The sequence below is a fragment of the Pinus tabuliformis genome, chromosome J (assembly GCF_031772625.1).
Source record: "Pinus tabuliformis cultivar Carrire ecotype Pingquan chromosome J, CPIR1, whole genome shotgun sequence".
Classification (NCBI taxonomy): Eukaryota; Viridiplantae; Streptophyta; class Pinopsida; order Pinales; family Pinaceae; genus Pinus; species Pinus tabuliformis.
In genome coordinates, this window is record NC_142295.1 from 1,077,805,437 (window position 1) to 1,077,830,033 (window position 24,597).

General features: G+C 37.7%; 2 protein-coding genes across 2 annotated transcripts; both read left to right on the forward strand.

Annotated features, from left to right (window-relative positions):
* Positions 1-2,717: 2,717 nt before the first annotated feature.
* Positions 2,718-7,327, forward strand: LOC149230692 (uncharacterized). Its single transcript, XM_089381390.1, has 2 exons — positions 2,718-3,407; positions 4,886-7,327. The coding sequence occupies exons 1-2, from the start codon at positions 2,718-2,720 to the stop codon at positions 7,325-7,327; spliced, it is 3,132 nt and encodes a 1,043-aa protein (XP_089237516.1).
* A 309-nt stretch (positions 7,328-7,636) lies between these two features.
* Positions 7,637-8,200, forward strand: LOC149230693 (uncharacterized). The gene has a single exon (XM_089381391.1). It carries the CDS (start codon positions 7,637-7,639, stop codon positions 8,198-8,200), a length of 564 nt encoding a protein of 187 aa, XP_089237517.1.
* The last annotated feature ends 16,397 nt before the right edge of the window (positions 8,201-24,597 follow it).

A 24,597-nucleotide genomic window follows, 5' to 3' on the forward strand; every position in this document is an offset into this window, starting at 1 on the left:
ATGCTTATACTGATGCAGATTGGGCCGGAAGCGTGGATGACAGGAAGAGCACAAGTGGTGGTGCATTCTTTATGGGTTCCAGATTAGTATCTTGGTTCAGCAGGAAACAGAGTTCGATTTCCTTGTCTACAGCTGAAGCAGAATATGTTGTTGCTGCATCTTGCTGCACTCAACTCCTTTGGATGATGCAGACCTTGCAGGATTTTCAAATCACTTGTACACCACCCATCTCCATCTTATGTGATAATACAAGTGCAATCAGCATTTCAAAGAACCCAGTCATGCATTCAAAAACAAAGCACATACCAATCAAGTATCACTTTCTCCGGGAACAAGTGCTTTAACAAAAGGTCAAGTTGGAGTATGTTCCTTCTAAGGAACAGGTTGTTGATATACTCACCAAACCATTGCCTAGGGAGACCTTTGAATACCTCAGGAAAAAGCTAGGGGTTGTTGATGCATCATCTTGTTGTTGAATCTCTTCTCATTGTTGGTTGTACGCAAGGTTCATCTGAAGTATATGCGTACATGTGCTGGGTTGCGGATTGGTCAAAGATCGAATGGCACAGGTTTAGGGGGAGCATATCATGCATTGTCGGCATTATGGAGGAAGTACAGAAGGAGATCATGGATGCTGGTCTGAATATTGCTGCAATACATCTCTATCTCTTTCATGGTCATTTATGGTGTTTGGTGGATTATGGTTCTTCTTTGCAGAACTGGTTTATAGTCAAGGGGAGCATGTTCTTAGGGGGAGCATAACCCTTTGCCCTTGATGTCAAAGGGGGAGAATGACGTTGAAGATCTTGAGGTTGCCATCAAGTCCAAAGGGGGAGATTGTTGGCATTATGATTCTGGTATGGCTCTATGTTACAGGTGTTGTACTTGATGGAAACTCCCTTAAGTGGCAATGCTCTGTTCAGGTTCTTGAAATGTTAGAAAATAAGAGGTACGCAGGTACACCGTACAAAAGCTGTGGACCCGCAGGAATATCATAGATAAAGTGCGTACATACCCGCAGGTTACCCATTCATGAGGTGCGGACCCCCAGTTCACTCACTTCAAGGCAGAGAAACGCGCTCACGTGGGGTTTCTTATGTTTGGCACATGGTATTTAGCCCGCCGTTCTTGATTCTATGGTTTTGGCCCATGGTATAGGATCAAATTTAGCCCCGGTTTGGATCCCTTGGATTGGTTATTGATGGTTTTGTCCCATGGTGTGAATAAGGGCTTGACTATAAATAGGGAAGGAGATCACTTGGCTAAGGCATCTTTTACAAATTGAATATCTTAAGATCTGAAATATTGGGTTATCGGTTTAAAAGCTTGATCTATATAAAAGTGAAGTTGAAAGTGAATCTATGAAGTGTGATCTCTCGGGCTCATGATCAGATCTGGGCATCTGACTATCTGTGGTACACTGGTGGACTGCCAATTTGGTCCTAATCAAAGGTTCGCAGGTAATTAACTGTGAAAGTGCGAGGGTACAGCAGAAGAAGGCACAGTGCGTGGGTACGTAGCGCGACAGAGGTTCAGGTACAGAGGCACAGTGAAAGTACGCGGCACTACAGAAGCCGCAGGTGCGTAGATACGCGGAACAGTAGCATCTGAGGGTGTGTGGCCACAGTAGTAGTACGCGGCGTGATTGAAGAAACAGTGCGTGGGTATGCGGTGCAGTGGAAGGCTCTCTGTGGGGATACGCAGAGACGCGGAAGGTGAAGTGCGGGGCCACGCAGTCCAGATAAAGAAAAATTGTGTATCTGTCTTAAGGCATTTATTTGACTGATCTTTCTCTGTTGATAAGGTGTTCTGGGTTTAGTTTACTGTTATTATTGATCTGGTTACTGCAGTTGACTGGGTGACTTTTTTTTGTACTTGATGATCATTTATCCAGTTTGAAAATTTATGAAAAGTGGTCCTTGAAAGAAAAGAAGTAGGGGGTTGTAGCTCCCTTCCAGGAGAGACTCGAAAACGAGAGAGAATTATATTTCTCTACAGGTTGCAGCCTGCGTACTGGTAAAGGACTGCACCTGTACAAAATCATTGTAAAAGGAGTTTCTAATTGAAAGAAGATAGAAACATATTGCAGCAGGTGGTTTTCACCCACATTGGGTTTCCACCTTATATCTGGTGTTCTTTGGTGTGACTATCTATTTTTCCTGTTCATGCTCATTATTTTATGGTACTGACATACAAAAATAATTCAAAGTATAAATAAGGAAGATTTGTTAAAAGAACTTGATAATACTGATTCACCCCCCCTCTCAGTATTATTTCCAACATATATATATATATATATATATATATATATATATATATATATATATATATATAGCATAGCTTTTGACACTTTAAATTTTATTATGTACATTATTTTTAAAATGTTAGTGATTTTCATACCAATTTTAAAAAGTGTTGATGTAGCATCAAGCCCTTTTTTTAGAAGACTTATTTTTTTACTTTAAATTTTCTAATGTATTAAATGTGAATAATTGGAGAATCTGAGACAATGAGGAGAGCTCTGGCGATCGACCTGCGCGCGACCTAATCCCCTGACTCCGCTTCAGCGCCTCTGCGCCTGGCAGCGCAGCTGCTAGGCCCACACCCCTCTTCTGCTGACCTCCCCTCCTTCGCTCCTGGGCCTCCTGCCCTCCCCCAGCACCGGGGCCTCCCCCCGGTAGCCCCTTGAGGTTTCATCAGACTCCCCAATGGCAGAAATGGATCCCCCGCCTCAGGATCCAGAAGACTTTGAGAAAATGTTTGCCTCTCTCATCCCTGAGAGCGCAGCTGGAAAAATCCGCCCTACAGCCTCTAAGTTCATCAAGAAATTAGATGAAATACCAGAAGTAGCTCTTCCTCCTTCCCTCCCGAGGAGAGCAGCAATCTCCTTAGCAGAAAGAGGCCTGGTCGGCCAGTTCACGGGTCTGTGGCCCTCCCCAAGATCAGTTCAGAGATGGGTCGAGAGAAACTGGAACTCGATGGTGCAAGGGAAAATAGCAATCAGGTTCTGTGGCAGAGGATTTTACACCTTTCTATTCGAATCAATGGAAGACAGGAACCTCATCTTCAGAAACGGCCCCTATTTCATGGACTCCCGGGGTCTCTACTTAAACAGATGGACTCCAGACTTCGATCCAGAAATGGATGTCCCCAATGCTGTCCCCGTTTGGGTTCGTCTGCCTCACTTGCCGCTCCATTGCTGGGGGGATGAGTCAGTCAAAGCCATAGGAAACGCAGTTGGCAAATACATTGATAGATCCGAACCAAAGGAGAACATGCATGCATGCGCGAGGATCTGTGTCGAGGTTGATCTGGGGAAAGGACTGCCGGAAGCAATCAAACTCAAAGTCGATCAGTGGACGCACATCCAGCAAGTGGACTATGAGCAGCTACCCTTCAAGTGCAAGGTATGTCATGAATATGGGCATTTCGCTAATAGATGTAGCAAATCTAAAATAAATGTCCCTGAAGGCAATGTTGAAACCCCTGAGGGAACTTGGGAGCACGTCAAAAAGAAAAAATCAAACCCCCCTCCAGGCCCAAGCTCAAAGGATCCCCTTGAAAACCCCTCCCTTCCTCCTCACCCCTCTGGCTCTGCCCCTTCTTTCCCCTCCTCCTCCAACCCATTTGAAATCCTGTCCGCAGAGGACCCCCCATCCCCCCCCCCTTCCCCTCGAGGGACTGTCGTTATCTCCTCCCCTATCTCCCTACCCCAGCCCTCTCCTCCCCCAACAGTGGAAAGAATCTTAACCAGAAATAAATCAAAGGAAAACAACCTCTCCACAGACCCCCCCAGAAAAGTTGGAAGAAAATCTAATAAAGAGATTAGGGATGAAAACGCTGCAAAAGAAATGGCCACCGGAATGCAGCAACCAATGGACACATTTCTAGATAAATCAAAAGGAAGCGGAGAAAAAATGAAAGAGAAAAGCGGGGGAAATACCAAACAAGGTAAATGATGATTTTGGTCTCCTGGAATTGTAGGGGGATGGGCTCCTCCCTTAAAACAAATGCAGTCCGAGATCTCCTCAAATCTGAACAACCAGACCTTCTCCTACTTCAAGAGACCAAAATCACGGAACAAGAATTCCAAAATCACATAAAAAGAAGCAAAAGTTATGCAGGTGTAGCAACTAGTGCAGCTGGCGCCTCAGGAGGCATAGGAACATTATGGGACAAAAGCAAATGGGAACTCAAAGAGCAAAAGTCTTACAGCTGGTGGGTAAGAACAGACATGCAGAACAAAGCCTCAAAAGAGGAATACTCTATATACAACATATACGCTCCTAACCATTATAGGGACAAAGCTTCATGTTGGGAATCAATAACACTAGACCTCATGACAGTACAGGGAAGGAACATTTTCCTTGGAGGTGACTTAAACCTTATAAGGAATGCAGATGAGAAATTGGGAGGAAACTACTATGCTGATCCCTCAAGAGACTCTCTAGAAACAATAATCCAAACCCATAATCTAGTGGATATTCCTCCGCACAACGGGAGATTCACCTGGAGCAACAAAAGAACCGGCAACAACAATATAAAAGAGAGATTAGATCGAATCCTCGCTCAAGAAAGAACAGTGGCAAGATTTTCAAACATCCAAAGCAAAATCATCCAAGGATACATCTCAGACCATAAACCTGTGGCTCTGACTTTAGACAAAGGAAAGAACATGGGACCTCTCCCCTTTAAATACAACAAGGCATGGGACAGCAAAGAAGAATTCCGAAACTTGATCAAGGAGCAGTGGGCAAAAGAAATTATAGGCTCGCCCCACTATATTTGGGAAGCCAAGCTTAAATCCCTCAGGACTGTTATCAAATGATGGGCAAGAAACCACGCTGCAGAGGAAAGTAAAAAAAGAACTGATCTCCAATCACAGCTTGAACAATGGAGCCAGGAAAAGGAGCGAACCCAGTATACAGAGGAAGATCAAGCCAAAGAGAATGAAATGTACAAAGAATTGTATAAGCAGAACAGGATGGAAGAAGAAGAGCAGAGACAAAAATCTCGCTGCCTCTGGCTCAAAGCCGGAGACAAAAACACTTCTTTTTTTCACAATAGCCTAAAACTCAGGCGGGCAGGGAACCATATAGAGAAAATCATAATGGATGGAAGAGAGCTCAGAGACCAAGAGGAAATAAAAGAGGCTGCGTCCCGACACTTTTGCGCCCTCTTATCCGCAGACACTCAGCCCAACGATAATGCGGAATTCCTCAGCCTAATTGAAAATAAAATTTCAGCAGACCAAAACAACGAGCTGGACCAAGAGGTCACGACAGAGGAAATTGAGGGGTCGATCTTCAGCATGGCACAGGATAAGGCACCGGGCCCAGACGGGTTCACAGTGGCATTCTACAGAAATCACTGGGAAATCATCAAGAAAGACTTCGTTAGAATGGTAAAGAACTTCTTCTCAAAGTGCAAAATGGGGAACAGCATCAAATCTTCTCACTTAGCCCTTATCCCCAAGGACCCCAACCCCCAATCCTTCGATCGATTCTGCCCAATCTCTCTGTGCAATGTCTCCTATAAAATCATCACCAAAATTCTAGCTAATAGGCTAAAAAAGCTCCTCCCCTCCCTCATCTCTGAGAATCAAGGAGGCTTCGTCCCCAGAAGACAAATTACGGATAACGTTATCCTTATCCAAGAGGCAATCCATAGCAGCATAAATAGAAAGGAAAAGGGTATGATTATTAAACTAGACATGGCAAACGCCTTTGATAGAGTCAACCATCAATTCCTTAAGGCAGCCCTTGGGAAATTTGGGATATCCAGCACCTTCATCAGCAGGATCATGGAGTGTATATCATCCCCTTGGATAGCCCCTCTGATTAATGGCAGGCCAAGTAACTTCTTCAGAAGCTCAAGGGGATTGAGACAAGGTTGCCCGCTCTCCCCATTCCTCTACATAATCATGGCCGAAATGCTAAGCATACACATGGAAAATCTTCGCAGGCAAAAAGAAATCACAGGTATCAGCATAGTGCGTGGAACCAAGGGGATAAATCACTCTCTCTTCGCTGATGACACCCTCCTAATTGGAGGAGCTTCCAGTCTCATGGCAAGAAGGTTCAAGAAAACGTTAGAGCTCTTACTAAAAGTGTCTGGAGGAAAGCTCAATAATAATAAGTGCATGATATACACCTGGAACATCCCCAGGAAGATTATTCAGAGAATCTCCTCAATCTTGGACATCCCTGCCCAAAGGAACTGGAGCCACTTCATGTACCTGGGATTGCCTCTAGCAAAGGAATCGGTCAAAACCGAAATCTGGGTGAAACTAATAGAGAAGCTAAGAGGAAAACTTCAGAGTTGGGGTGTGTCCTGGCTCAACCTGGCGGGAAGAACAACTCTCATAAAAGCCATCCTCTTAGCTCTCCCTATATATCAGTTTGCAACCACTCTCGCCCCGGCCAGCACTCATAAGCACATGGAATTGATTATCAGGAGCTTCTTATGGCAGGGAGGAAGGCAGGACTCCAAAAAATTCAGTCTTGTAAAATGGGACCAGGTCATTTTACCTTTCGAAAAAGGAGGGCTAGGAATAAGAGTCCCAAGACTAGCCAACATGGCCATGGGTTTCAAGCTGATTTGGAGAATCCTCAACGAAAAAGGAGCATGGTGGACAGAAGTAATCAAAAGAAAATACCTGAACGGCCCCAACTCCAACATCCTAATGGAACCTATCGTTGACAGGCAGTGCACCCCAGTCTGGAAGCTTATTAAAAAAACTCTCCCCCATTTCAAAGATTATATCTCAAGAGCTCCGGGCAGTGGAAGAGACATTAATATCTGGACTGACCGTATAATGGGCTCAGAAGCAAGGGAAGCTCTCCCAAATCTCAGACCACTGCTTTTGTGGATGGAAGGGAAAAATCTCAAATCCCTATATGACATTTCCTCTTGGGATCAAAACAGGTGGCTGGGTTGGAAGCATCTCCCCCTCCCAAACAATCTAAGGGATCTGTGGGCCGACCTTAAGCAATCCCTCTCAGGGTCAGCTCCCCTCAACAGTCTGTCCGAGGATAAATATGTCTGGGACCCCAATGGTGGAAATTACACAGTCAGAGAAGGATACAAAATCCTCCAAAATGCCACAGCCACCAATAATTGGCCTCTTCATAAAGTGGCCTGGAATCCGGAATGCCTCCCAAAGATCAAATTTTTTAATTGGACTCTCCTTAAAAGCAAAATCCTTACAGCGGAAAATCTAAGGAAGAAAGGCATCCTCGGTCCCTCAATATGCTGCCTGTGTAGAGCAGCGGAAGAAAGCATCAATCACCTCTTCCTAGAATGCTCCTTTGCCCGAAATTGCTAGAAGCTCATTACCAGTCCGTTAAGGATAGGGGAATTGCCTAATCAGATCACCCTCCTTCAAAAAAATTGGGGGAACAGCTACCCCTACCCCAAGAAAAATAAAACCCTTGCCAAAAGACTGTGGAATAGCATCCCCCCTACCCTTTGTTGGCAAATCTGGAACACCCGAAACAAAAGCATTTTTAATAATAAGAAGGCCAGCATCTCAAGCACCCTTGCAAAAACAATCGCCCTCATCTCGGAGACTATCAGTGCTAATGGAATAGTCCAATTAGATCAAGAATCTGGGAATCCAAGGGAAACCGAATGGATGGGCAAATTCAGTTATGACTCAAGGAATCACAAAGCAGCAAGTACAGGACAGAAAAAGATTGAGTGGAAGCTAAGAGGCTCTAACGAGGAAATCAGAGAATGGATTCAAAATCAAAAGAGGCCCTCCCTCCAGTTCGACGGGGCTTCAAAAAACAATCTGGGTCAGGCAGGTGCTGGAGGAGTCATCAAAGATCATCAAGGCGAAATTATAGTGACCTACGAGTGGGGATTGGGCATAATGTCCAACAATAGGGCCGAGGCCTATAGTCTTCTCCTGGGAACCTCCATTCTGAAGAGACTTGGTCTTCAAAATCCGCTCATAATGGGTGACTCAGCAATTATCATAGCTGCTATGGTCTCGGGGAGGGACTTCAAGCAAACTGCCCTGAACAACATTAAAGCTAGGATCCTCGACAACATAAGAGATATTAACGGGGCCACCCTCAAACATGTGCTAAGGAGCAGCAACAAAGAGGCTGATGAACAGGCCAACAAGGCAACCAGTAGACCCGTAGGCCAAGTCAGAGAAAACGACTCCTTCTATGACAAAGCAATTCCTTAAAGAATATTATCCTTCCCCCTTTTCTAAGATTCTGAGCCACCTCAGACTCCATCCTTCTCGAAATTTGCTCATCCCCGAATCTCCTCACTCTCTGCCAAATCTCCTCGACTGCGCCACTCTGTCCCTCCTCTCTCAGATCCTCCCCCCTGTAAGTGTTTATGTCACCTCTTTCAGCCCCGACCTTGGGACTTATTCGTCCTTCGCCGTCATTCTCAGGCTCTGTTCAAACTCTCATCATATCAAAATCTCCTCCGCGAGCAGCAAAATCTCCACCTGGACTCTCAGTCACCTCAGAAATCGATTCGATCAGCACCTGATCGCTCAATCGAGCTACCTCTCTCCCTCTATTTATAGCAGCAAGGCCATCACTTTAATCGCATCCTCTACCGTTTCGAAGGTCCGGGCACGCGCCTCCTCCCAGCACAGTCTTTCTCTTGAAGCAGGGCGCAGTCATCTGGAGCTCAGATCTCGTCCCTCATCAGCGGTAAAATCAGGCAATTTTATTTTTAGAGTCTCTTTTTCTTCTAACGGGCTGTGTGTTTGGCTGTTACAGCGCTCCCCCTATCTTTCTCCTGCTCCCCCGCCATCCTGTTCCTCCCATCTGGTCCCCTCCTTGTGCAAAGCTCTGCACTCCCCCTTTCTGTCTTCCATCTATTTCGCCCCCATCCCCAGAATCCGTCCCTATCTGCAACTCCAGCTCTTTGGCCTTCTTCCCCAGCTTGGAGAAATGGCAGATCAGCAGGAACAGCAGGGAGCTCAGGAGCCTGCTAACAATCCCTTAGAAAATGTCATCACAAACAGTGAATGCACTCTCTGCAAAGCGCACACCTTCATGATTGGCAGATTCATCAAGCGATTCAACGACCTCAAAGATGATTATCAGGCGGACAGCAGATCAAAAAGGAAGAAGCTGGAAAAATATAAAGCTGAGATCGAGGCTCTGAAGGACAGATGCACCCACCTAGAGGAAGCCATAGCACATATCAGGACTCTTACTCAAAGTATGCAAGCGGAAGCTTCAACCAGAGCCAGCGCAAGGAAGGAATCTCTCCCGGATGACTCAGTTAACCAGAAGCACCCCTAGGACTCATGAACTGCAAATTTTGTTGGCTGGCAGGCTCTTTTATCCGGCAATATAGCCGTTACCTTTTTCATTTCAGTTACCGTTTATGTAGCAACAAGGATCTAGGGTCTGCGAACCCGTTTTGGACCCTTAATGCCTCGGTTTATCATATCCATGTAATAGGACTCAGTCCCTGGAAGTTTTTATAATATATCAGTACCCGATTTTGTCAAAAAAAAAAATGTGAATAATTATTTTCTAAATTTAACATTTTTGGAAGTAGTCGTCTTCTTCATATTTTTTGTTTTTCTTTTCATTTTTTTTGTAGTGAGATTTTTATTTTTTTGTATAGTTAAAAAAAAGGTCGATAGTTTAAAGTTTCGATCTTCTATATATTTATATATCATTAATTAATATTTCAATGCACGTAAAATAATTGTCTCTTAAAAACAATAATTTTTAAGAGTCAACATAAAAATACACATTTTGAATATAAATATAAAAAAACAATTACACATTTTGAGGTTTGTTTGCTAAAAATGACATGTCAAATCAATATTTTTTATATTAAAAATTTAACAAAAAATGGTTAAATAATAACATTTTTTATGAATTTAATGTCAAATAATAATAATAATAATAATCACAATTCTTTTAAAAATAATGATTCACATAAAAATTAAAGGGAAAATCACATAATACAAATATTAAACATATAACAACAATAATTGAATACTTATTCTTCTCATAAAATGTCAAAGTCAAAACATTACAAGTATAAATAAATAATAGTTACAAAAAAAGAGCTTGATTTCCAAGAAGTACTTAAATTTAATAAATAATATCATGTAATCCATACTCTTCATCTTCTAGAGTTTCATCATTGTCTTCTTCCATAATATTTTCTGCTTCAGTTAGGCTCATTTTCCTCTTCTGATGGATCTTTGATGTCTACGAAACTCTCAATATATTTCTTTCCAATCATTCCATCTAATGATGGTTGAGGTTCCTTTTCCTTTTTTGCCACACGTGATTCATTAAAATCCTCTTTCCTCAAACCAACTTCTTGCATTGCATCTGGAAGAAATTGAAGAGCATTAATTCTTTGTTGAATAAATTTGCACTGTACTGGGTCTTTTTCAATGACAATGCAATTTCTTCCTTTTTGTAGGCAACATGCTAGTGTTGAACCTAATCATCAAGTACAAAATAAATAATGAAGTAAATTAGTATAATCACACAAACATTAAAAAATAAGATATTGAAGTTCAATTTATATAATAAAACTTACTTAAACCTGAGAAAATTTCCTTCATTTGAACATAAATGTATAAGATAGTTAATCAATAACTGTGGTTTTTGATAAATGTTAACTATCTCTCAGTTTTATTCTTTATCTTCATATGTTAGTTTTTTTACAACAACATCATAAACCAGTACTTGGATATGACTCTTTCCATCTACCCAATTAAGAAGCATAGACTTATAACTATCATCTTTTGTCCAACTTTCAACATCGATGAACTTGCAATCACTTATAATTAGTTGAATCCCACGGTTAATAAGATTTGAATTTTGCATATAACATGAAATAGTAAGCATTCAATTAACTTGTATATCAATGATTTCTTTTACATTAAACAAACATACAATTTCAATGTCTTACCATGTAAGTTGCATCCTTGAGTTTGTTTTTCCCTTGAAGCTTGTCAATAACATTGCAAATTGTGTCTCTGATTGAAATGTCACAAATATCCATAATGGTGATGTTGTGACTTCTACAAATTCCGAAACCACTTTACTAAGAGCTTGATAAGTATAACAGTCAATATCATACTCAATGTTTGGGATATTGAAACCATGAGATATATCTGCAATAACTAGGGAATAATCCCTTTTAGGTATGAGTTTTGCAATGTCTTCACAATCACCTTGTATTATTTGATATTGGATAGTCTCGATCTCATTCCAAATGAAATGAGTAAGACTATGATCAAGTTCAATTTTACTAAGATGTTTCTTTCTCGATGTTTCCATATTATTTTTTTTAATAAAGCTTCTAAAAATATTTGCTGCTCCATTTGCATCATTCTTCTTCTTTAATGAAATAAAAAAAAAATATGTATAAGTTATAAAATAAAACTAGTATATACATGAATAAAAATGAATGTATAAATCAGCATACATTTTTAAATGCATGATAAAAATCTTTTAGTGTTGATATATAACTTGAATCTGGTTGTTGCATACAACATCATCCCAGCTATCATCATTCAGCAATTTAACCATTCGTTCTTGTATTCTCATGTAAGCCTTGTGATTGAATAAATAAAGTAAAAAAATTTAATATAATGATATGTATAACAAATACTACCAACAACAATATGTTATATTTAAAATAAACTTATAATCTAGAAATAAGTAAAAATAATTCAACAAACTTACTTTTGAAATTCCTCACATGAGATAATATTTTTTTGACGAGATTTTCATCCTTCACTCCTTGCAATGCTCTCCAAGGTGTGATAGTCATATCTTTTGGAAGGAGCTTCATTTTAGGACCTGATTTACTGCTGCTACATATCAATGGTTTAGAATTTTTTGACCTTCTGGATTTTAATGCTAATGTTCTCCCGCGTGTCAAAAAGCTCATTAATCAATTCCCATATCTCTATAGTTCTAAATTCCAACTGGAAAATGTTATCCATACCTTTGAATATATCAGAATTTATTTTTCCACCTTTTAAATTGATTTTTTCCTCAATTTGATAACTTATTTCATACAACATTCCTTCTGAAAGGCTAGACTAACCTTTGTCTTATCCCCACCACATTTTTCTTCAAATTTATTATGAATAAATCTAACCTTTTGGATTAAATTCATAGACATCCTCCACTCATTATCTATATTATGATACCATGCCAATAACTTTGCTTTTGTATCTATTAAACCAACATAAATAATACATTTCATTGTTTCAAAACATGGGTTATTGAGATATTCCTCCATCAATTTCCTTTGAACTTCTATAGAATGGTTCTCCGAAAGTACATAATATTTGTATTCAAAACATTTCGACTTATCAAATTCTTCTTTGTTGGGAACTTGAATTGGATCAACAAGAATCACATAATCAACCACATGACCATATGGATTGTACCTCATCAATGTCTTCAAGTTGTGAACATGCAGGTGGTGTGGCTTTCTAATTTGATATTTAAATTGTCCTTCACTTGACTTATAGATTTGGTTGACATTAACTTGAAATGTATGACCACCCTCAATTAAGTTTCTATTTGTCAACTTATGTCGAATGGAATTTTGTTTTTTTTAATAATGTCATCCTCTAAATTAGCTCCTGGTGTAATGATTTCCCTGCTTCCTTTTGAGTTTTCACTAGGATCTTCACTGTTGGCCATGATTTTTTGAGAATGATCAAATTTTAATTTCTTCCTCCTCTCAGTTATCATATTTTCTTCTACATAAGAAATATCCTCATCATCAACTAGAAGGGAGACATTCTTGGGAATTTTTTCTTTTTATATTTTATGGATCTTCTCCTTTCTAACATCAGTTCTAATCTCATCCTCAGTAATGGCAACATATTCTTCAGCTTCAACTTCAGTTTCAACTTCCTCATCTTCAAAAGTAACATGTCTAGTTTTGCTAGATTTATCCACTATAGGCATTCTTTGTTGATCCTTTGAATATAATATTGTAGCATCATGAAGTACTTTTTTTTGCTTGTTTGCCATATCTTCTCCTAACCCTAAGTAGAAATTGCTGGAAACATTCATAATATCTCGCTCTATAAAATAAATATCTGTCAAACAAAATTTAATCTGTCAATAAAAACTAATTTATAAAAACTATAATGATACAGTTACAATAACGCAAAACATATGAATATAGATAACAATACTTACGATATCTTGTGCAATGCCGTTTATTATTTGCTTACATCTCCTTGTAGAATCATCCTCGTGTCATACATCGATAATGCAAACTGATATCTAATCTTGTCATGAGACTTGGGCGGTTTTGTAAGTACATAAAAAACTTTAGTATTCGGTATCAAACATATGTCTAGTACTTTTCCTAGCACCTCTTAACTTCCACCATCATAAATCATACCAACATATAGATATATTTGCATATCTTCTTTGCCTTCTCTGTCTTCCACAAACCATGCCAATTTTGTATGCTTCACTTCCTGTGATTTATTCTAGTAAGAAACCAACTTCTTTTCCTTTGAGGAGACACTTGCTAGATTTTTAGTTATTAGCTCAGGTCAGGATCGTTCAACAGTATTTTTTGAGGATCCACCTCAAACTTTAGATTATGTAACTGTTTTCTTTGGTACAAAAAGATTCACAAAAACCTTCATTAATGCAATTTTCCTGCATATATATATATATATATATATATATATATATATATATATATATATATATATATATATATATATAATATACAAAAAAGCCAATATCTTAAGTAAACAAATAAAACAAAATGAAAAAAGTATAGACACATGCACAATGACCCCCATGACAAGTGGGAAATTATGTTCATCCGGGGTACAAAAACAAATCCCAATCCTTAAATTTTTTATTTTTTATTTAACATTTCTCCCCCATCCCTTTGGCAAGCCAAGGGGTGATTATGATTAGGTAGGGGTCGCTTAAAAGAATCGGTACCTTCCTACCAAGGGGCTGCTACACCTTAGGTGGGCACGTCAAACCATGGCATGGCAGGCGTGCAGGTTTCACACGCATTGTGTTGTGGGCGGGCGCGCCTGCTCGGGGCATAATGACCCCCTACCTGCCAGTGGGTGTGCCTTCCTGAGGCACAATGAACCCCTAGTATGCCAGTGAGCACGCTCGTCTGGGGCATAGTGGCCCCTTGGCAAGCAGGGGTCTGATGTGTTGTGGGAAGGCACGCCCACGGTCAAGCGCGCCCAGCCATGGGCATGCCCGTGCATGTGCCTGTGGGTGGGTGCACCTAGTCGTGGACATGCTCACCCACAACATATCGGTCGTGCCTAGAAAGTAAATTGTACCTTGGGCAGGCACTCCCACAGCCCGACTCGTTGTTCCCATTGATGACATAGTGGTCCCTTGCCTGCGAGGGGGGCGTTGGGAAAACCTGGACCATGTGATATTTTTATTTTTATTTTGAAAAGAAATTTATATTTCACTAATTAAATGTTAATTTTTTTTTTAATGGAATGGATTTTTTATTTTCTTTTCCTAGTATCCTACATGAATATAACAACCCAGTTGAAACATGACTACTAGTAAACCTATGGGGATTTAAGACCTGCACTCAATGGGATTTGAACTCAAGTCTAACTAGTTTAAAAAATTTCTTATATTTTGAATTAATAAATTGAGTTGCTCCCAAATACAAAGAAAATAAATTAAAAAAAAAATGATTTGTTGGCATATAAAAAATTATTTTCTTGAAATTCCTCATTGAATGTTTAAATTAAAAGAGAAACTAACCTTTGAAATGTGATAAACTCCCATTGAATGTGTTTTCAATGACAATGTAATTTTCCCACAAAATTGCTCCAATGTTTTTAATGAAACCTTGAGAAGTCTTGATGTGATGTGAGGAATAGTAATAACGAAATATATTATATAGCGGAAATTATGGAATTGTTTTATCGCTTCTTGAATGTGGTATTATTATTTTTTTTATAAAAACTTAATATATAGTCAATGTTATGACGATACAATAATTTATGTTACATGTGGGATAAAAGATATAATAAAAATTAAAAAAAGAGGTCAATTGTCTACTAAATGATATATAATTTAAGTAGAAGATTAAGTTAAGTAAAAGATTTAGTTTAATTTTGAAGGAATGTATTAAACGATTTTTTTTTGGAAAATTTGAATGGAAATTAGAGGAGGGAAATACTTCAAAAGAAATTTTTGGAGGGAAACTTTGGATGGAAATTTTCATTCTTTAAGCTATATATTATTATTAGGAGAGAGTGCATTTGTATCATTCAAACTCTTTTGTTTGAAATCCATATATTCTTCCGATAGTGAAGTTTCTCTTTGTGAAGCATCAACATCTTCGTCGCATAACAACTCTATTCATATTGATGAATATAATAAAAATTATTTCACTATGAATAGAGATTCAAATATTCCACTTAGTCCTAATCCTAAGGACTATTAGAGCATCACTGAGAAAGGGTGGGATAAAGACTTTCAAATAAATGCAGGTCACAGTTTCCACTTAGCCCTAATCCTATGAACTACGACAGCAATAGTGATGAAGGCCAGGATGAATAATTTCCAATAAATCGAGAGTCAAATTTTCCACTTAGTCCTAATCCTAAGGACTGTGAGAGTAGTAGTGATGAAGGGTAGCATGAAGATTTTCCAGTAAATATTAAGTCACATTTTCCACTTAATTTTAATCCTAAGGACTATGAGAGCGGTAGTGACAAAGGGCGGGATGAAGAATTTTCAGTAAATAGAGAGTCAATTTTTCCACTTAATCCTAATCCTAAGGAGTATGATAGCAGTAGCAGCAAAGGGCATGATGAATAATTTCCAGTAAATAAAGAGCCACATTTTCCGCATAGTCCTAATACTAAGGACTGTGAGAGCAAAACTAACAAAGAACATGATGAAGGATATCCAGTAAATAGAGAGTTACATTTTCCATTTTGTCCTAATTCTAAGGACTATGATGGTAGCACTGATGAAGGACAAGATGAAGATGATGAATAATATCCTCCAAGTCAGTATTTCAAAAGCACAGATGATGGTAGTGAAAAATTTCCTACAACTAAGGATGGTAATGAATATTTTTCAAACAATGATGGTGATGAATTTCCTAACTATGTTCAAAATGATCATAGTGAGGATAATATTCCTCCTAATGATGATGAAAATGCTTATACAAATGATGATGAAATGATGGAGATGTTGCCAGCAAATATTGTATCGAGGAGTAGGAGTAGACCTTTTCGTATCAATCCAATATGTTCTAGTTATACAAGGGGTAGAGCATAATATCTCACGAGAAGAAGTTCTATCAGTGATCTCATTTCAAGTGAATGTTGTCAAAAGGATTGCTTGAAACATATGGATTTCAAGTTTGCATTGGAGAAAAGGAAGAGATATTTTTCAATGAATAAAAGCATGCAAAATTCATATTTAGTGGGGTGCATGCAATCTACATTGTGAGGTTATAATTATCATATTGGGTCTTTATTTATTTTTAGAAAGGCTTTCAAAAATTTTCATTCAATTGGTAATCTTCATCTATCAAGAATCCAAGAAAATTTAGAAAAATATCCCACATCTTATTCAGAAGTACATCATAAATGAGAGTTTGGGCCATTATCAAATACTACAATGCCATGGATGAAAGACTTCTTTTCAAAGCATGGAGAGTGTATGCCAAATAGAGACAATACATATTCCAGAGAATTTCTCAAGATGTGAAATCTACAACTTATATAAAGAATATGCAGAAGGTGTTGAAGGAAATGGTCGTTTTATTACATATCAATATTTTGTGAAGATATGGAAGAATGAATTCAACAATGTCTATATTCCTAAGAATACAAGGATGGGGGTTTCCAGTACATGTGCTTATCTTAAATAAAAAAGGGACAAATGTCAAGGGGTAGAAAGAGGTAAGCATTCATAACACTATTTTTGAAAATTTTATATTCATCAATTATGAAAACGTATTTATTAATAGCTTTCTTTTATGTTATGTGGAGATTCCATTGTCAAAGCATTTCAAGAGCATCGCGAACAATAGACAAGTGAAAGGAAAAAGTTGTGCAAGAATCGAAGGAAGTGTCATGATAATCCAAATAAATATTTGGGTTTGATAACTAATGGTGTCGACTAGAAGAAAACACTTCTACCACATTTTTTTCTTACACCCAAAAATTTACAGGAGGAAAATATTATTCAATTTCATTTGGTCAGTTGTAGGTCTTCAATGGGAAAATGTTTCCAAGGGTTTACTTCACAGCTCTAAATATTCGTAATGGTGCAAATATGAAAATAACCATAATTCATGATGTGCTTTCTCATTGGTTTGGTAATCTTCCTGAAGTTTTGTATCTACAATTGGACAACACTTGTCGTAAAAACAGAAACCAGATTGCTTTTTGATATCTAAACAAGCTTGTTGAATTGAGATTTTTTCAGAGGATAAAGGTTGGGTTCCTTCTTGTTTGGCACACTCATGACCATATTAATTGGATGTTTAGTGATTTTTAAGTCATATTGAGGAGGAAGGATGTTGGGAGCTTGCCATGATTAATTAAATGTATTAAGAAATCATACATGTCAGAGCCTATTTTTCATGTGTTGGAAGAAACTGTTGACATGCGAAGGTTTATTTTGGGATCGCGTGGTGAGGAGAAATGCATTGAACAACTTAATGACATTAGATTCCAACATAAATTTCGTATCAAAAAAATTGATGGGAAAACACTAATATGGGGAAAGAAGTATTCAACTACTGGATAATAGGCTCTGTCATCAGGTTTGGAATTTTTGAAGTTCATTCCAGATCATCCAATATTTGCATAAAATATATTGTTATTACAATCAGTTGCTGAAGTTCATAATGCATGCAGGCAGAAGAGAGATATAAAGTATTATGATTGCCTGGAAGAAATTAAAATATGTATTATATATACATATGAGTACTTTGATATTGTTGATTCAGTTTGGTGAGAGTATTTTTTCAATAATTAGAGTGATATCATTTCAATATCAACAAATGAAGATATACTTTTGAAGACTCCATTTATTTGGCCAAAAAATGCGTCAAATAAACAGGAGGAAAGAAATATTTTTGAACAACAACAATCTCAAGGTATTATTAATTCTTCATGGGTAGAGGAAAGAGAAACGTATATTGGTTCCAAAATATCTCATGCACAACATGAATCCATGGAAGACCTTTACAGGGGTTCATTACAAGATATTAAGGAGGATTGCATGATCACAGTGTTAACAGATGAAGATGCCAATGGCTATCCATTAGGGATTGCCAAGGTTATAAAGATAATTACAGAAAATGAAGATGTTGCAAGTGTTGAAGTACATTGGTATGCCATAAATACACACCCATTCAATGGTGTGTACAAGCCAGAGATGGTAGTTGATAAAAAAATTGGAGGAAAGAGAAAAAGAAAGGGTACAAACAGAAATCATCACCGCACGGACATCTTCAAATTAGAGGATGTTGACATACTTGTTTATGACTTCAATTTAAAAAAGAGAGGAACTCTTCACTTCAAGATGATAGAGATTCTGAAGAGTTTGCTAGCAGAAGAAACAATGTTGAGATGGGAGTCTATTGAACCTAGTTGTAGATCTAGAAGACTTTTGAAACCTGAAATGGTGGGCATGCATGTTGACTCAGATGGGGCACTAGTTGATGAAAGAGAAGAATATGGAACATCTTCATCTGCATCCATTCATTCATCTGAAGATGTGAATTCTAATGGTGTGCAAGAAGGTATGAGTGATTTTGAATAATTATCTAAGACAATTTATATAACTGATGTTTGCGTGGTATCTTGAAATAGAATTTTAATTTCCATATGATGTTACATGAAGCTATGAGTCATTTTTATGTTTGTTGGATTATATGTTTTAATTATGATAAATTTATCTGTTTAGAATATCCACAATGCAAAAATAACTTAGAGAAATAATTTATGTTTCATTCAATCTCTAAGTATTGATATTTTGATTAATTTAATCATGTAATTTGTTCATAATGTCATGGTTGAAATATGTTGAAAACTTAAAGTTTTTAATTCTATGGTTGAAAAATTGTGAATTTTTTAATTTTATTTATCTATTACTTTTTTTAATGTTATGGTTGAAAACAATTAGAATTTCAGTGATCTTTAGTGTCACGTTATTATATGTTCAACAACATGGATGAAAATTCTTGGAATTTTAATGTGTTTCGGATCCCATTATTTTATCTTTAATGCCATTACCAAAACATGTTGAAATTATAACCAGGAAAGAAAATTGTTATTCTACCAACAACATTAGTGTGTTTTTTTCATTTATTTTGCACAAAAGAATTGTTTTTACTGCTATTTTTTAAAAATGTTGAAAATTAAACATAAAAAAAAAAAAACGTTGTTCAAGAATACACACATTTTCTTGGTTGTTTTTTATGTTTTTTGGGGGTTTTTGGGCTAGATTTCTCGTTTTGAGTTTACATTTCCCATTTCAAAGTTTACATTGTTTCAAAAGTGGAATGGATAATGGAGACCAAACTTCCCCTATGGAGGTACGGAGGGTGGATGTAAGTGGTATGGGCATTCATTCCCACCACCCTGATAATAAAATAAATGAAACACATTAAAGATAAGGGTTGGTGTGGCCATCCCTGTGCATGCAAATGTATAGGAGGTCTTGAAATCAGGAAACCTCTAAGAATGGATTGTGTTAAACATAGTGGGGTGTGGAGGTATCGGTGGAACCTTTTTCCTAGTGAGCCTTGGCCCTTGTCATTGCTGGAAGATGATAATGGATTCCTTGTAATTTTGGAACAGTGATTAGGGAGGCATGCTACACCTAGTGTGGTGAGAATGCATGCCAGATCGATGGGAAATTGGGAGGAGTAGAGACACTAGTTTAGGAGGGAAACCTAGAGTGTGAGTTGGTAAAAAAAGGAAGAGACTCATAGTTTGTCACCATACCTGCAAATTCTCGGATATCTAGCACACCTCGTATGTGGAAGTTAGAGCTTTCCTTTCTTAGGGTAATTCTATACTTTCTCGGGCCTCTTCATTATACAGTTGTGATTTGGCTCAAAGTCTGGATTTTTATATGGTGTCTTATTCCCAGTGAAGATAACATAACCTGACTTATTTCTTAGATTTATTGTCTCAGTAGTGACATTTGTGGTTATTTAGAGTTGTTTCCTAAGCTTGAGGGAGGTTTTATGCCTGTATTAACTGAGTCCTAGTGTATTTTGCTTCAATTGCTATGACTTTTTTTTATTTACCTTTGGTTTTAATTGGAAGTTCTCATTTGTGGCTTCAGTGATGAGAATCTTGTTGTGGGTTTTCTATTGCCTTGTCAATTGTGTTTTGTTCAATATTTTCATTTGGAAACCACCCCGCTAGATTGCCACCTTGCACTGGTAGCATATGAGGAGCTAGAGAGGGTGGGGTGGGGCAGGGGGGGGGGGGTGGCAAAGTCCCCTAGGTATAAAATCGTGACCACCAACAAGCCTAGGAGGTTTCCAAATCTTTCCACTTGGCCACCCTTGAGGAAATTTGTAGTGAGATGCATAATCTTTAAGCCATGGCTACCAAAGAATGACATGATATGTTTGACTTGGAACTAATGGAGGAGTTTGAGAAACTAATTTTAGACTCTAGCCATATTAGGGATTATAGGAAGCAGTACCTTCTGATCTTATTTCTATGAAGATTAAAACTTTAATGAGAAGAATATTTATGGAATGATAGGATAACCAATACAATGTCTTTGCTCACCTCACAGACGTGAAACAAGATCAACACAACATGAGGTTTCACATGGAGAGGATGGATGTCCAGATGGCCCAGATTGAGCACCACATCCCATGAATTTCCACCTCATCCACTCCTCTAGGCTCCATTGCATGTGATATGAAACCAGTGAATTCTTTTGATTGATAGTTTATATACATTTTTGGTATGATGTTCCTATAGATTCACTAGTGATGCCTCAAATGTTGCACTTTTTACAGTTTTGGACTTGTTATTCTATTGATAGATGGTAAAAGATAATTAGTTTCCCACTAGGAAGGTTGAGACCATCTATCGTAATGGTTGATTAGAATAATTCTCTTAACTCTATAATGCCTTTCTCGATTATGTGAGATGATAAAATTCAGCTTACAAAAAAAAGTGTTCCAAGATTTACTTACTATTTTTTTTCTTTTTATTTTTTTGTAAAATTAAGATGTATTCATTCATTAAGATGAAACATTGTAAGAAGTTTTGGTTTGCCCTAATTTTCCACTTGGGAAACCAAACTAGTGGTATATGCAATTTTTTTTTAATGTCCAAACATAAAAATTAGAAGATGTTGGAAATACTAAGAGGGGGGTGAATTAGTATTTCTTATCAGATAGTTATTTTTAACTTTGCAGAGAATTAATTGTTATTAGCATTAGATAGTCATAAACATTCATAAACACCATTCAAAAATGTAGAATAATAAAAATAGTGGACACAGTTTTTTAGGTGGAAACCCCTCCATGACAAAAACCACCAAATCCTTCTTAATATTTGTTTGTAAAAATATTTGCGTCAAGTTTTTAACTCCAACTGAATGAGGCTCCAACCCCCTAATTTATAAGCTCCAACCTATATGACACTCTAATGCCCTATTTAGAAAATGGAACTAGGAGGATGTTCCAATGCCCTAGTTTATAGGCTCCAACCTAAAGGTTCTCCAAATCCCTGTATACCAGCTGCAACTAAATGAATGCTCCAATGCCTTGTGTAAGCTCCAACCTGCCCTAGCACCACCCTGCTGCCATGAAGTGTTTTCAAGCTCCAACCTTAAGGATACTCCACTCTCTTGCCTTGCACCACCCTCTGACCCTAATCAATTGGCAGATCATGTTTCACAATTTTCAGACTGGATCCATTGGTGTTCTAAATCAATACAAAAACTGCAATACAAGGTAACTGTAACACAAACTTGTCAATCAAATATGTCTTTGTACATCAAACTCTAGTTGTGAATATTAATGTAACCATTCTGCCTCACATTTACCTACTTTTACAAGATCTCTAGGGTAAAGGTGTGCTGAGAGGTATGACCTGACTGAAAAAAAAAGTTCCAATTATGGAAGTGGCACCTACTACATTTTTACTACAACCTCCAGGAACACCTAATCACCTAGATGTCAGACAACATCCATTGATCATCTTTTCGTAGACTAGAACTACCTTTTTTACTCACTTCACAGCCCAAATGCATGCATGCCAAGCCTTCCATGCAACCAAAAGGCTCCATTCACACACACAAACCTTCCTCCATGCATATACAACTGAGATTTCTTATTTAAGTGATAACAATTGCAAAAATAGTGCCACATTTTCAGGGATAACCTACATGCCACTGCCTAGAACTTTCCAGAAACAAGTCTAAAACAAACATAAGTGTCCATAACCTATACTTAGGCTCAAATCTTTCCAAACATGCCAAACACTTGATTAAAATTTAGAAAAACATATAGTAAACATAGTAGATATATGTCATGAATTCATATATGATCATGGTCTCATTCACTTCACTAGTGAATCATCAAGAAGGCTCATTTCTCTCTCAAGCTAGCTGCACTAACACTTGTTAGAACATAAATTCATGTAGCCATTCAATGACTTATCAACCATGGACAAGGTCCATAACAAGAGCACATCATTTAACCATTCCTATAACCAACATTTAACCCGAATGAATCCATGACAAACCAATCATAAAAGAAACACAATAACTAATACTTGTACTCATTTATCCCAATAAGAAGTAACATATAATAATATATACATAAATCCAACCAAGTTATTGACTTCCACGTACCACCTAACCATAGATTGGGCTGAACCAAATAATTGTTTTAGATAACCACCCTTGTGCTATATTCCAAGCATGAATTTAGAATCTCATGGGATAAACCAAAACAAAACCAAACAGTGCATCTAAAGGCTAACCCACATCAACCCTTAACCATAGTAATTTCACCTAAATTGATCTAGAAATCACCAAACCAACACAATCCTAGATGCTTTAGAATTTTTTCACCATACCCGGAGGAATTTTCTTGTCTCCACCCACCTGTCAAGGGATTTCCAGAGAAAACCATATCCACCCCTAACCCTTGGGATTTTTTTGAGACCACCTCACCCGGATCCAAATTTTTTTGGCAATCCAAATATCAACCAAGAAAGAATCCCATCAGACCATGGTTATCTAGGAAATGGAAAGGAAAGGCTAAAACCACTGTCAATCTAGGCAAATATCATGTCAATGAAAACAAATCAATCATGTAAAACCAAATACATGCACCATGCATTCAAATACCACCAAGAAAATCACACATAAATGCACCATGCACCATCAACTTCTTGTCCTTTCCTTTCTTGCTTGTTCTCTCTCCTCTTGGATTTAGATTTCTAAAACTGATCAAAAGTTGTAAACTATTTCTCAGGTTCCTTTCAATCATTAATGTCTGATGTCTCTTCCTTTCCTAATTTCCCTTTTCTTTCATTTTCCTTTATTTTCTCGCTAATTTCCCTTGCATACATATTCTTGTCTCTTCATCTTTTTTTTCTCCTATTTTTCTTTATTTGTTATATTAAATTGCCATTTATTGCCTTTTTCCTTTTCCCAATGCTAATGCCAATTTCCATAGCCATTAATTAACCATGAGTGATACCCACTTTAATTTTTTTTCCTTCCATTCAACTTGGAATACATGTCCCATGACCATGGTCTTATTTTTTTCCTTTATATTGTCCTTCCTTTAACATGGAAAATCAACTTGGGGTTTTTATAAACCCCTCCCCCTTGCAAGAACACCGTCATTGGTGTTCTATGACACTTATGACCAGCAAACCACTAAAAAAAAACATACTGCTTATTGGAGCTTTAGAACACATCTCATTGCAATATTTACAATGACAAACCGTGGAAAACATGACAAAAATACTGCTTATTGGAGCTTATCAAAACTCATTTGCTTCAACCAGCAAACAAATAAGGATATAATTCTTGCATCTGATCATCCATCTTCCATGTAGCTTCATCAAGTCCAAAGTGCTTCCATTACACTTTAACTTTCTCTATTTCTTTGTTTCAGAGCATGATCTATTTCCACTATAATATGCATTGTGGCTCTGGCTCGTATTCTCCCTTTGGTTCCACCTACAATACAAACCAATCAATCACATGATCAACATATTGTACATATCTCTTAAGAAAAAATAAACATGGAAAAACTCATGCACTTTGAATGATGGCGGAAAATAAATTTTATATCCCACTGGTCCAATCCTCTCAAGGATCTCAAAAGGCCCGCAATATCGAGGTGCCAACTTGGCACATGACCCAATCCTCAAGGAGCTCTTCTTGGGCTTGATGCACAAGTACACATGGTTCCTTTAATGATCTATGTTTATATGCATAACTCTTCTGCATGTCATGTGCTACCTTTAAATTTTGTTTAATAGCTTGCATCTCCTACTCCATCTCTTCCGAAATATATGGTCCAATCAACACCCCGTTCATTGGATCACTCCAG